Source organism: Schistocerca americana, chromosome 1 (assembly GCF_021461395.2).
Source record: "Schistocerca americana isolate TAMUIC-IGC-003095 chromosome 1, iqSchAmer2.1, whole genome shotgun sequence".
NCBI lineage: Eukaryota > Metazoa > Arthropoda > Insecta > Orthoptera > Acrididae > Schistocerca > Schistocerca americana.
This window is the reverse complement of record NC_060119.1, coordinates 852,132,339-852,147,628: the sequence shown is the minus strand read 5'-3', so window position 1 is coordinate 852,147,628 and position 15,290 is coordinate 852,132,339. Positions and strand designations below refer to the sequence as shown.

Here is a 15,290-nt window from a genome sequence, read left to right as displayed (position 1 = left end):
GTGCATCCATCACCCTGCATTTGAGGTATTGTGTTCACAAGGTTTTGGCTGTCTCCAGTGGTGTCCATGGAGTCTGTGTCCAATGTGTCATTGTGTCATTATTGTGTGTGCTTGGAAGCAATCAGGAAACTCTGAGACCTCACCCATCTCTTCATATAGGCCTCACAGCTTGCACTGTGTTAAAGTTACATGTAATAAAACAACCACCTGGTCTTGTCTCTGTTGCAGAGCAAAAACTCGTGTCTGGCCAAACAAGTTTGTTGTTGATAGAACCCCATCACTGGACACTGAAACTGTTTACAATGTAGGAGGTAACTTTAGACTCCAGATCCTCCACAAAACTGTCTGACAAGATGTCGGTTCCCACAGAGTGACGTAGTTGCAGCCATAAGTGTGATAGTGTCTTATTGTCCAGTGTATCCTCATAAAGTACCTGATGCATCTGTAGTTCCGGTGATTTTGATAATCAAGATAATAAGCACTTTTTAAGCACATCAAAAATATTTGATGATCGCAGTGCAGCTGTTATCTTGCTCTCTATAGTAGTGTGTTTTCTACACCATTTAACAAAGTCACAAACTTTTGGTTGTCTTCAGTGATACCTTAGCTCTGTAGAATTAAATCAACAACACAAAATCATGTTCGTGTGTCTTCCAGTTGAAAAGATGGCAGTTTAGGTACAGTCCTCGCTATCTGCAGCATTAGCTTGTCCATATGTTGCCTGTAGCAGATGTTGTTGTGAGAGATAGGTAAAATCTATTGTGACACTCTTGGTTCAGATGAAAATGCAGGATGACAGTAGTACATATTATGTGCTTGTTGCCTGGGTCATTTGAAGTTAGAATGTGTGCAACTGGTAATTGTACCAGTAATGGTGTGCGTTGTGATACATCTTGACACTGATAATTGAAGCCCAATGTGGTGGCTCCGGTAAACAGCATTGACCAGTCATGTACATAATGAGTACTGCCAGAATCATACACAGGATGATGAAACATTATTCCACTCGTTGCATGTAGTGAAACACTAGAATCACAGTTACAGCCCACAGTGGCGCAGGAAATATGTGTGTCTTCATTCTCCTATGATTGCTGCATTCAATTTCTTCTTGCACTGTTGGAATTCAAATATTCTGAAATTCACACATCATATCATAATTCTGATACTGAGATCTGTGTCATGCCTCTGTGGAATGTACGGTACATAGAAACTGGTGAATGTATATGTGAATTGCTCACTATACCAGACTCATAATTCCATTGTCTGCCCTTGTCAGGATAACTATTATTGTTCCTTGGATGTAACTTGTATTACTGGTAGTAAATAAAACACATTGTTTAACTATTTTTATTCATTATAACTGCATCTCACAACATACGACATTTCATTAACATGGTCTAGCAAACACTGTCAAGCCCAGGACTTGTGGGGCTTGTGAAGAAGAAACACTTTTTGGTTGTATGGGAACATAAATCAGTCATGCTTGGGTCAATTATTAAGTAGCATTTGCAATTGTTTCTTCAAACTTCCTCTCTAACGGAATCAGGGTATGGCAAAGATGCAATTATGAAAAGTCAATGCATTCGCAAATCTTTGAAAAAATAATCTCAACAATACAAGAGCAATAACAAAAAACAGTAAATGTGCTGAATTAATGCATAAATCAATGAAACTGGTGGAGATACCTACATGATAATGTTTGATTTGTGCTGATGTAATGTGATTTGCAATGGCCATGAGTTACATTAGGGATTATCACCTCTGGGAAGGTATAAATTCATTTATAAGTTACCATAAAAGAGGTGTTACTTGGCTGCTATTGGGCATTTGAGCATGGTATTCAATCTTCAGCTGCTCCAGTTGAGACATGATAGCTGTATTTTGAATGCTATTTTGGTCCATGTAACCGAGGCACTGATTGCTCCCATCACATTTGATATTTGTAATCATCTCTCCAAATTTCAGGTTTCAGATAGACTCTGATATAATTAGGAATATTTGTTAACTCTTTTTACATTTATGTGGAAAGTGATTTTACTGAATAGAAATATAAGTATGCTTACAGGTGTGATATTTGTAAATTCCAGTAATCTATGTCTACATTGGATTCTTTACTGCTGATTTTCTTTTTGTGGCATACGTCAAAACACTGAGGAATGAGGGAAGATTCATTTCGACCTTTACAATGCAACTTTGTATTCAATATGATTTGTTGGGTTTATAGTAAAGCATTAACATTTTAAAAGTCTACCACTGGTATTAACGCCGAAGTTAAAATTAAAAAATGGAAACTCCATGTAGGGATATCAACAATGCAGAAAAGATAGATTGCTACTTACCATAAAGTTAACGCACTAAGTTTCATACAGGCATAATTAAAGGACACAGCCTTTGTCGGAGAAAGAGAAACACATGCCATTCGTTCATGCAAGGAAGCAGATACTTGCATGAGGTGCGCTTTCTTTTGTGAATGAATGGTATGTGTGTCTCTTTTTCTGACAAAGGCTATGGGTGAAAGCTTACATGTAAGTGTCTTTTAATTGTGCCTGCCTGCAACTAAGCATGTTATCTTTATGGTAAGCAGCAATCTATCTTTTTCTATAACATTAAAATTAAGATATTTACTGCAGATTCAAACACCATTTGTTGCGATTAAAGTCAATCACAGTCAAACCAGTACAGAAACCCACTGCATGTAAGTGATGAACTAGTTTGAATCTCAAAACTTATTCAACAGTTGAGCACAGCACAGGGGCATTGCCATGTGACTTCTGTATTAGTTAACCACCTTGGATCATGCCATTCTCTTATTTAAAGAGTAGTCTACTGCAGGTAGATTGTTGATACTGAGCTCAAAACTCATTAGCATTGTGACAAACAAGGTGACACATTCACAGTCAGGCTCTTGCTGGTAGAGGAAATGTACAGCCATACCCCCACTCTGTATGAAACAAATTGCCTACATCATGAACATAACACCAGAAGAAAAGAGGATTTCCACTGTGAGTTAAAGAACTTGACACTTATTCAGAAAGGGGTAAAGTACGCTGGAACGAAAATTTTCAATTCCCTACCCAACAGCATCAAAAGTATAAGGAGTAGTACATCAGTATTTAAACGTAGCTTGAAAAATTATTTACTTGAGACCTCACTTTATTCACTAGAGGAATTCTTTCAGAGAAATAAGTAAAACCCATATTGGAAAGATGTTTTTAAATTTTTTGACACTGTTTACTGTTAAACTAATGTAATAATGCCCTAATGTAAAAATTCCTGTTTTTCTCATTTCCATTTTTGGGTCACTTTTAAACCCAAAGTGGGAAGTTTTGATTACTGTTCTAGGTTAAAATAAATGCAATAATGCCCTAAATATGAAACTGCTATCTTCACATTTATGTTGACTAGTTTTTAAGCTAAAAAGTATGACTTTTGTGCACTGTTATTAATACTATAACAATGTCTTTATTCTATGTATTTTATTATGTATATTGACACGTTCCACATCTGAGTGACTTACTCACATGTACAGATCTATGGAACAAGTATATAAATAAATAAATAAAAACTTACCATGTAAACAGAGTATTTACGTGGAGAAATGTGTCATCTACAAAGGCAGATAGGAGTCTCTGTACACTTTTCATGTAAACAGAAGTATTTATGTGAAGGAAGATGTCACCTCCAAAAGCAGACAGGAGTCTCAAATATGATATATGGATTACAAACGGCAAAGGAAATGGCAAAGGAAATAGCTAGTATCCATAGGAAATTTTGTCATGAGAATCTGCTGTTAACACAAATATTTCATAATAAGTGTAAAATGTCAAAGTAGTGAACATTACCATACCACCTCTCATGTTTGTGCAACAATGTCACAGATAGCTGATGAGCTGTTCCGACCAAATAGGACCACCTTTGGAATGAGCCTTCCTGGCATTGATATACAAAGAGCTAGAGACCATGGTGTGCCTCCGTACAATGATCTGCGTGAGAAATGTGGGCTTCCAAGAGCAAATGACTTTGGTGATCTCATTGATACTACCCCTTATCCAGTAAGTGATGCATGTACTTCATTATTGCACATTTCTCATAATACTGAATTAAGTTATAACCAGAATTCAGTGAATGTGATATAATGTTTTTCTGGTGTATTTTTTAGTTTTAGAATTCTCGGGTGTCTGCCGAGGTCACATCCATGATATTCTGACAAACAGGCTTGTTGCCAACTTCATGTGGTTCCTAATGACTGATACTCTGGTCAGGTTGGCATCCTGTATATGTTGGCTGTTACCCAGTCCAATGCTCCAGTCCTGTTGCTGTCAGTGCAGGGTTCCATGCCTGACTCAGTTGTTAGCTGCTATTAGACCTCCTTGGACCTTAAGTTCAATTAATTGCACGGAGCCGAGCCAAGGAGAAATGAAGTGTTCTGGTACAGTAAGGTCCACACACTGTGTGTGGAGAATGAGGACTTCAGTTCACAGTTGAGTGTCACCATCCCCATGACCATGACACTACCAACACCAACACCACCACCACCACCACCACCCACCACAGTGGCTGCATGGACAGCAACAAGAGTAGAATGATGGAGGAGTTAAAAGCCAATGTTTATTGGACACTAACCTGAATGGAGCAGCAGCCATCAGCAACCACATGAAGATGGTAACAAATCTGTTTACTGAAATATCCTACAGAACTTATGACATGACCTTGGCAAACACCTGAGAGTTCTAGAAGTTTACTGTTAATAAAGCTATGTGGCTCTAAATAACCTCCCCCTCTCCCCACCCCTCTTCTCTCTCTCTCTCTCTCTCTCTCTCTCTCTCTCTCTCTCTCTCTCTCTCTCTCTCTCTCTCTCCCCTTCTTCTTCTTCTCTAGCTATCTCCTTCCCTCCTCCACTAGAAGAAGGTATGTATACCTGCTTATGTTTATTCTGAGTAACTGTTTTCGTCGTTTACTACACAGACCTGTTATTTTTAAGTGCATGTTTTGACCTTTTTGATAATTTATAATGATTAAAAAAATATCTTTGGCTTACTTTGACGTTTAAAAAAAGCTGACTTGAGACTATTAAAGACACAAGTTAAATTGAAGCAGAATTCTGTCCTAAGACACATGTGATTGCCCCTTCGTGCTCTTCATGTTTTAGACTGCAGAAGTATTACAGTGGGACTAAGATTTATGTCCTTTTCATACACAACCTGTGTGTAATGAGTTACTAATTTCCTATCAGTAGACTATATGAGCTAGCCTAATAAGAGGCCATTATTACAGCATGTGCAAAAAAATACTACAAAGGGTAGGGATTACTGCATGCATCTGTTCCAGTTATGACTTTCATTAGTCACCTTGTTTATATTTTCATTTCAACTGTTGTGACAGATATTCTGTAAACTTTGCTGTTCCATGTAATGACCAGTCTTACTTCCCAGCACTCTAAGTCATCCTGTATTTATCTGCTTTCTGGGGTGATCCTGTGCAGTTCATTGGACAAATGTACATTTTGTCCTGATATCTACATGAACTGTATCAACTATCATATATGCATGTGCCCGTACTCTTCAGTTTACATTGTCAGTTCTCTGTTACTTATCCACTACTGGTTAATATTGTTATCAAAGGCTAATATCTATGTTGTATTTCTATAATAAACAAATATTAAAATTTTCTCTCACTTGTGTCTTAGTATATTAGTTTTTTATGATAAAAATTCTGATCAAACAATTGTTGTTTCTTTTCCAGGCAATTGTAAAAATGAAAAAAGTTTATAAACATGTTGATGATATTGATCCCATAGTTGGAGGAGCCTTAGAAAATAATATCCCTGGAACATTGATGGGTCCAACATTTCTGTGTCTTATGGTTAATCAGTTCCTCTTATCACAGAAGTCTGACAGATTTTTCTACCTCAATAGGAAACAGGAGTATCCCTTTACTGAAGGTAAGTAAGAGAGAGATTAAGGCCAAATAAATCAACAAATGATGGAGATTATCCTCCTTGGCATACAAAACAGATCAGAACACTGTTGCAGAAACAACAAAATGGCATGCCAAATACAAACGAATGCAAAATCTCCATGTTTGGTGATCTTTTACATAAGCTCAAAATTTAGTGTGGACAACAATGTGAGATGCTTAGAATAGTTTCCACGATGAAACTTTGTCTCAAAACCTAGCAGAAAATCTGAAGAGATTCTGGTTGTATGAAAAGTATGATAATGACAAGACACGTGATAGCAATAGAAATACTATCAACGACATTGCTGAAAAGCAGAGTACTAAACACAGCCTCCTGAAATTCCTTCACCAAATGAGACGAAGTAAATATTCTAGAATTCAAATCAAGAACAGGTGCCAACATGAGTAACTTAAAAGTAGATGTCCTTGGAGTAATGAAGCAACCTAAATCACTTCACAAAAGCGAGTCTTCTGTTATAGACTATATACTAATTAGATTCCTTACAGAGTATGCCGATGCAATAGATCCATACTGAACAATCATATACATCTGTTCGCTCGACTAAAGATCCATACCCAAAGAGTGGAAAGTTGCACAGGTTACACCAATATTCAAGAAAGACAATACGAGTAATCCAGTAAATTACAGCCCACAACATAAATGTAAATATGCAGCAGGATATTGGAACACATATTTTGTTTGAACATTATGAATTATCTTGAAGAGAATGGTCTATTGACACACAGTCAACACAGTTGTAGAAAACATTGTTCTTGTGAAACACAAATAGTTCTTTATGCACATGAAGTGTTGAGTGCTATTGACAAGGGATTCCAAATTGATTCCATATTTCTAGATTTCCAGAAAGCTTTTGACACTGTACCACACAAGCAGCTTGTAGTGAAATGGCATGATTATGGAATATTGTCCCAATTATGTGACTGGATTTGTGATTTCCTGTCAGAGCAGTCACAGTTTATAGTAATTGATGGAAAGTCATTGAGCAAACCAGAAGTGATTTCTGGTATTCCTCAAGGTTGTGTCATAGGTCTTCTGCTGTTCCTTATCTATATAAATGATTTTGGAGATAATCTGGGCACAGTCTTAGACTGTTTGCAGATGATGGCTGTTGTTGATCATCTAGTAAAGTCATCATAAGATCAAAACAAATTGCAGAATTATTTAGAAAACATATCTGTATGGTGTCCGCATCTCGTGGTCTTGCAGTAGCATTCTTGCTTCCCGTGCATGGGGTCCCGGGTTCGGTTCCTGGTGGGGTCAGAGATTTTCCCTGCCTCGAGATGACTGGGTGTTGTTGTGTCGTCTTCATCATCATCATTCATCCCCATTATGGTTGGAGGAAGGCAATGGCAAACCACCTCCACTAGGACCTTGCCTAGTCGGTGGTGCGGGTCTCCCGCATTGTTCCCTATGCTCCTCGGAGTGTGGGACCTCATCATCATCATCATCATCATAATCTGTATGGTGCAAAAATTGGCAATTTCTCCTAAATACCAAAACGTGTGAGGTCATCCACATGAGTGCTAAAAGGAATCCATTAAATTTCAGTTACACAATAAATCAGTCAAAGCCAAAGGGTATTAATTCAACTAAATACATAGGAATTAAAATTATGAACAACTTAAATTGGAAAGAACACATAGAATATGTTGTGAGGAAGGCAAACCAAAGACTGCATTTTATTGGAAGGAGACTTAGATAATGTAACAGATGTGCTAAAGAGACTAGGCTTGTCTGTCCTCTTTATAGAGTACTGCTGCACTATGTGGGATCCTTACTAGATAGAATTAATGGAGTACATCTAGAAAGTTCAAAGAAGAGCAGCATGTTTTTTATTATCATGAAACAGGGGAAATCAGGGCTTGCATAGAAAGATATGTGTGTTACTTTCTTCCGCGCACTGTTGGAGATTGGAATAATAGAGAATTATTGTGAAGGTGGTTCGATGAACACTCAGCCAGACACTTAAGTTTGATTTGCAGAATATCTATGTGGATGTAGATGTAGATGAAGTACACACATCAAAATTTATGTTTTGCTGTTTTTTTTTCCCTAGAGCCATTGGAGAAACTAAAACTGTAGTCCTTCTTGTTTGCTTTTTCATCTATCAAAAATCAATCTACTAATATTTCTTGTTTTAAGTCTTATTACAAGTGAGAATATTTATTAACTACTCTAGTCAGTGCAACACATGAAGCCTTCAATAACTATTTTTTATTGAAAGACCACTTGCAAAATCCAATGAAATTCTGGTAGTATGTAAAAGCTCAGTGGCACCAAAATTAGTGTCCTGACACTCATGGATGATACTGGAATCGAAATAAATGATAGCAGTGGCGCGAGCAGCCCTGTAGAGGCGATCCCACAAATTCTCAATTGGGTAGCTCAGTTGGTAGAGCACTTGCCTGCGAAAAGCAAAGGTCCCGAGTTTGAGTCTTGGCCCGGCACACAGTTTTAATCTGCCAGGAAGTTTCACATCAGCGCACACTCTGCTGCAGAGTGAAAATCTCAATCTGGAAACATCCCCCAGGCTGTGGCTAAACCATGTCTCCGCAATATCCTTTCTTCCAGGAGTACTAATTCTGCAAGCTTCGCAGGAGAGCTTCTATAAAGTTTGGAAGGCAAGAGACAAGATACTGGCAGAAGTAAAGCTGTGAGGAGAGGACAGCGCATGAGTCATGCTTGGGTAGCTCAGATGGTAGAGCACTTGCCCCCGAAAGGCAAAGGTCCTGAGTTCGAGTCACGCTCCGGCACATAGTTTTAATCTGCCAGGAAGTTTCTTACTTGCCCTATTTCTAAAATGTTCTCATCATACAGAAACCACTGGAGAGAAAATGCTACTTTGTTCTGTTTTCTAGTACCTCTTCCATTGTTTCAACTGATATGATGACGTTTTGCGTAAAGGGATCCACCACAATTTAAAATCCGCTATTTAACTTCTTTTTGCTGCATAAACTTTAAAGAGGCCAAGGCGGCTGGATTCAGTGTTACAAGACAAATACTGATCTGCAAAATGCAGTCAATCACACATTCACAACTTTCTTTTTGTGCTGCTAAAGTCATAATCAGATGGTAGTTACCAGTGGCCCCTAATGGGGAATTAATGGTAGTTGTCAGATCTGCCACTGTTTGTTATGATCAATAACATTCTTGTAACTATATGATTGCAGTTTTGGGCCCCATATGCAGTGTCAAACAAACAATGCTCTCTTATGTTTTGGGGACAGAGTTTGTGACGTTCACCTTCTTTATTTCTTCATTGATAGTCCTTGGTGTCAATGTATGCATTGTTATATTGGCTGAAAAAAAGGAGGGGGGGGGGGGGGGTGGAGTTCAACATTGGCTACTATGTAGCCAACAGTTGCACAATTGTGTTTCTAAGTTCTTTACTTTCACTGTTCACAACCACCCAATGTTACATAATTATATGCACACTTGACTATTGGTAAATATCGATAAGCCTCAATAAGAGGTTGCGGGCAAACATCAGCATTCTGCTATAATAGTTTGCTAACCACACAATTCACAGTTCTTGGAAAATAATAAGGTACATGTGACACTATTTCACAAATTCACAAATAAATTGAACAGATGTTGTCATTACTTGATCTAACACACGGCCCATTTGTGTTACACTTATTCCACTGTTAAGTTGATGCATTGTTGGTACTTTAACTAGTACACAATTCCCCTATGAAAATAGGACATGGATTGTCTGTCTCGGGACAAAAAATTGGTCCTTTATATATCCTCACAGTAATAGGCACTGAAACTATACATTGTTCGATGTTTAAGTTACAGAAATTACAATTAAAACACAACTCATTCAATTAACTGAACACATCAAAAAATTCCTTCTTTTTAGTAGTACATTCTACCACAAGGATTAGGCCACATTTTTCATTTAAATAATGAAATTAATAGATTTTGTTATACAAACAATATTTTTGACAAACCTGGTAATTATTTTGGAATTAATTAAGGGCTGGCTTTGCTAATATGTTTTCAAAAAGGGCCAAATAAATACTTTAAGAATCCTAGTAGTTCTTCAAAATATTTATAATTAGTACAGAATATATATTTGTTTATAAATAAACAATAGAATCTAAACCACAAAACAATTACTGATTTCACCCTATAACAAAGGTATTAGCTATGAATGGTCAAAATAAATTAGGAAATTGATTATATACACAAAACTAAGCACAAACTTAGATCTGTTGCTATATTCCTTAAGACTGAGGGCCAAACTTTTTCTTTATGGAAAAGAAAATTATACTCATGCATGTTAATGGTAATTAGGCAAAAATGAAAATAAAATGAATTTAAGGAGGCAGACGCCTAAACAAGACAGAGGAAGTAAAGAGATTCCAGGTTGCTTCATCACAAGTTCTCAAGATAATGGTATAGAATGGTGTAACGTCATTAGGACCTTTCTTACCTTGGCCCTCATGAACAATAAAACATACCTTCATCTATTTTATGTGGTGTATCTCAAAATTAAAAACTCACAACTGCACAAGATAAAAATTTCTTACACTGTCAGGCAGGAAGTGGCACGTTTTGCGTATAATCAAATGACAGACTCAAACAGTAAATCTGTCTTTTCAGATTTGAGCTACTTTTTCCACTGTAGTGTAAAACTTACAAACTCATATTTTATGTGTAAACATTCCTTGAAATACCTCAGTGAAATGTTTGTGGTACACAAAGTATAACTGTATAGTATATTAAAAAGTATTCCGCCTTACCTTTCTTTTATTGGTCTGTTTTTTCATCATTCTTTGGAACTTCAAAATCTGAGCTGCTCATCTCAATACTGCTGTGGAATAGTTACTCAGAGTGTACAGCAAAAATCACCAGCTGGTTCAGCATGATACCATACCTGCCACATTTATTTTGCAAACATGGCAATTCCTGTAGGTGTCCCCTATTGGAATAAAATGCAGATTTCAATCTGATCTCTCAAAGTGCCAAGGGAATGACGATGTCCCATTTTCATTGCTATCAATCCACCTATGTCTCAATAAACCAAAAGCAACAAAATTTGCACTTTAAATCTTTTAGGGGTTATCACCTTTTTGTAATGAAGAGATTCAACTGGAATCAGCCAATTTATACAAGTTTGTGGGTGCAGCAATTTAAAGTGATAATTGTAGGTAAGACTTCACTCATTGAAAGAACACTGGGAAAAAGCAAGGAATTGATGAAAGAGATTGCTTAGTAAAGATTTGTGTGATTCATCCTAGAATACTGCTCAAGTTTGTTGGACACATAGCTTATAGTACTAGTAGGAGATACTGAACATATAGAAAGAGGGGCAGTGTGAATGGCCACAAGTTGTTTGACGCAAGAGAGAGTGTCACTGAGATGCTGATAAACATTAGTTGGCAGACACTTGAATTAGACACTATGAAGGTTCTGACCTTTCTTGCTGCAAATTCTGCTTGCAAGCAACCTGATCCTACGGCTTAACCCCAGTAAGATTCCTGGAATGTACTGTCCTACATGATTCTTTGGCTTCACTTTGTTGTCTAGGAGCAGATTATAAACCCACTGCTCTAGACACCTACAACAGTGAGTTGTGCTGTCCTGATGCTCTACTGAAAACTAGTCTATATATGTACAAGATAAAGAGTAGAGATCTAAGCTATAGACATCTGCAAACTACAGACATTTGCAAACTACAGACATCTGCAAGCTATAGACATCTGCAAAAAGGGTGTGGGGCAGCAAGAGGGGAACCTTGTCCCTCCTGGAATCTGGACACAGGTTTTTTATTTATTTCGGAATTCTCATGAATTTCTAACAATGGTTGTCTACAACTCCACTATACTACATATTCAACATCACTGACTGTGATGGGATGTACTGTTACTTGAGCAACCTCTATTTTTATATTTAAGGTTTTTTGGTTGTCACACTATTTATGGGAAATTAAGCTGATTCCCTGGTGCAGTGAAAGTTTCTTCCCTGTTCTGTAGTCAAGATAAATGTGAACCATTACAGAATAGTGCCAAGATAGTGGCTCCAATCATATCTCTTTCACATTATAGTACAGTCCTTATCAAGTTGTAGAAAGGGACCGGTTCAACTCCCTAACACACTGATTCCTAGCATAGTACAAACATAGAAGCAGTTTATATGCCCATCACTTGTCGTCAGCTCCCTCAAGGAATGTCCCCTCATGTTACTGCACAGTGGAAAACAACAGTAGCTTACCATTTGTATGTGAACAAAGAAGACCTCTGAAAACCTGCTAATTCCACAGTCTGTTTTACACTCCAAAGCTATTGTGGTAGATACTGAAGAACATGGCCATGTAGGTGTGTTCATCTATACTTAATCTATAGGCCAAATATATCAGTTGAAAAACAGAAAATGCTATTTTTGTGGTAGAAGAGTGGAAAAAAGTGTGAAGCAAGTCACTGGGGTGTAACATGGTGCCACATCCAGTTGCAGAGCTAGAACTCCTACAGTCTAATTGGCTGAGCTGCACAACTATGTGGCAAACTTCGAGACAAGGCCCACCTTGGTTCAGTCTTGAGCTGTTAAAACTTTATCATTCTGTCCTTAGTGGTTGTTTCTACTGCTTTAGGCAGAACGGTTGTAATTGATATGGGTCTGTAGTGTCTACTTGACTGTATATATGACTTTACATAGTAGTAGCCTTTATTAATTGACTGACTATATTTCAGGACAAATCAAGGAAATTAAGAAAGCTAGCATTGCCAGGCTTATGTGTGACCATACAGGTGTTCAAAAGATTCAAAAACAAGCATTTTTGCAGATATCTAAGAGGTATGTACAAACATATTACATTCTACTACAGATTACTTTTCCCTCTGACAGTTTATAGTTTATGCTATTTGTGTATTATGTAACAGAAACTGAAAGACTAAAATGTTGCTCCTACAGTGCTGAAAAGAACTGTGGATATCCACATACCCTGAAATTTGCATTTTTTGCACAAATAGTTATGAGTACACCGAAATAAAATTAGTGTCTACTCATACATCCTTCTTGAATCAGTATGGTAAGCAACTGGGAGATCAGTGATTTGGTTAGTTGTTGAACATATTTCCATTGTCATGTTTTTGTGGGTTTGCTGTTTTGTGATGGCTAAACTTCAAGAACATTGTGTCTGTAGAAAGTATTGTTTTCAGCTTGCTTGAGGAAACTGCTGCCTAAATGTAGCAAATGTTGATTCAAGCTTAGAGACAATGACACATACAGATTTGCAACTGGCATAAGTGTTTCAAAAATATGTGAACTTTGACTTATGATGACAACCCTCGCATCACATCTGAAAATGTTTACAAAATGAGGGCTTTGAGAGTAAGTTATTGTACATGTGAACTTCTTCACTGAGAAGAATTAACTTGAGAAGGACTGCCATGAAGTTTGTGCCATGACAGCTTCAAAATGGCCAGAATCACCATGATATGGATGTCTTCAGGGATCTGAAACAGTTGTGTTACTACAACCCAAACTTTCTTTCAAAGATTGTGCCATGATTACAATTCTAAAATTAAACAGTAATCATTGCAATAGAAGAGTTGGTCTGAGAAGTCAAGGGTAGCATTAAGCCCATGTTGATACCTGTGTGACATTGTAAATAAAGAGTTCATGATTCACGATCAGATGTTCAATAATATTGAGGTGAGTCTGCGCTTTCACATTTTTAGATCTGTCGCCAGCAACTCACAAGGATTCTACAGTTGATTATTGGTAAAGTCAATACTCATATTTGTTTTCAAATTCTTTTATAGATATCTGTGGACACTACATTCACAGAAGAGCATGTGTCTAGTATCACTGTAATGGGTGTGAACTGTGACAAATTAAGTTTCCAACCAATGTTATTGAATATATTTGGATGGGAGATATGTTAGATAAGTGCAGGGGACAGAGAAGCATTGGTATATACTGTTCTTTAAGAAAGCCATGTATATTCATTGCCAAATGCAATCAGGCATTTTCCTCTGCAAAGTGACACATGGAGTTGTCCGATAGTGAGCCAGTATCTTGAGCTAAAAACTTCTTTGTTATTGACGGTGGTCTTAAGTTTTCCTTTATTAAATGTGAATCAAGATAATGTGCTGTGCTCAATGACAACAAACCCATCATTTCAGGTATTTATCCACAGTAATGCAGAATTACAGATTACGCCCATAATGATGGCATTACTGTGGACAATCTTTATAGTCAAACAATCTTTATTTACGTAATACTCCTTTCCTGGACACTGAGTAATTGTCAAACCGCTGTTCAAAAAAGGTGATAAAGCAAAGAGTTTTCCAACTATTGGGCAGTTTCATTGCTAACAATTCCTTCTAAAATCCTAGAGGTACTTATGGTCAAGAGAATTGTGGATCGTCTTAATAAGCATAACATTGTTAATAAAAGCAGGTTTGGATTCAAAAAGGGTATTCCAACTGAACACACAGTTTCCTCATTTGTCAACCAACTTCTCGTATCCATACACAATAAAGCGTCACAAGCTAAATCATTTGATTTAGATCACAAAATTCAGCTTATGAAGGCTGAGCAGTGTGACTTATATGGTAAAGTAGACTTCAGTCATATCTTGATGACAGAAAGCAGAAGTCAGTAGGCTTTGTGCTTGGTCCCTTACTTTTCCAATCTTTACCAATGATTTGCCATGTTGTATGAAACAAAAGCACACTTCTCCCTATTTACAGCTGACACAACCATTATGACTGACAAAGTGCCAAGCTGCAGTCTAGAGAACTCTGTGAAAACTATAGTCAAAGAAGCTATAGACTGGTTCACTTAAAATGGTCTGCCCCTCCATGTTAACAAGACAATTCATTCAGTTTCAAACAGCAAACAAAAAATGGAAAGTATTGAAATAACATGTGGTGACAAAGAAATATTGAGGGTTGAGTCTACCAGATTCCTGGGATTACTTATTAACAATAATCTAAACTGGTCAGTTCGCATAATTGACCTATGTAAAAGACTGACTTTGGCAACATTTGCCTTTCTCTCAATTTCATCTGTAGCTTGGGAAAAATAAAAGCTGCATATGCCAGATATGCACATTTGCTTATGACATATGGTATCATGTTCTGGGGAAACCAGTCATGAGCAAATAAAGTCTTTATAAAGTCTCTATTGCACAGAAGAGAGTCATCAGAATTATGGGTAGATTAGACCCTAGATGGTCTTGCAGAAATTGATTCAAACAGCTGGGGATCCTCACCATGTCATTCCAGTACATTTTTTCACTAATGTGTTGCATGAATAACAATCATACAATTTACAGAACAAACAATGAATACAT

The 15,290-nt window shown here is 37.2% G+C and overlaps 1 protein-coding gene across 1 annotated transcript; it reads left to right on the top strand.

The window, feature by feature from the left end:
- The first annotated feature begins 3,869 nt into the window (after positions 1 to 3,869).
- LOC124594625 (peroxidase-like) lies at positions 3,870 to 12,874 on the top strand. The gene is made up of 4 exons (XM_047132998.1): positions 3,870 to 4,052; positions 5,743 to 5,941; positions 12,679 to 12,781; positions 12,868 to 12,874. The coding sequence occupies exons 1-4, from the start codon at positions 3,870 to 3,872 to the stop codon at positions 12,872 to 12,874; spliced, it is 492 nt and encodes a 163-aa protein (XP_046988954.1).
- Positions 12,875 to 15,290: the final 2,416 nt, after the last annotated feature.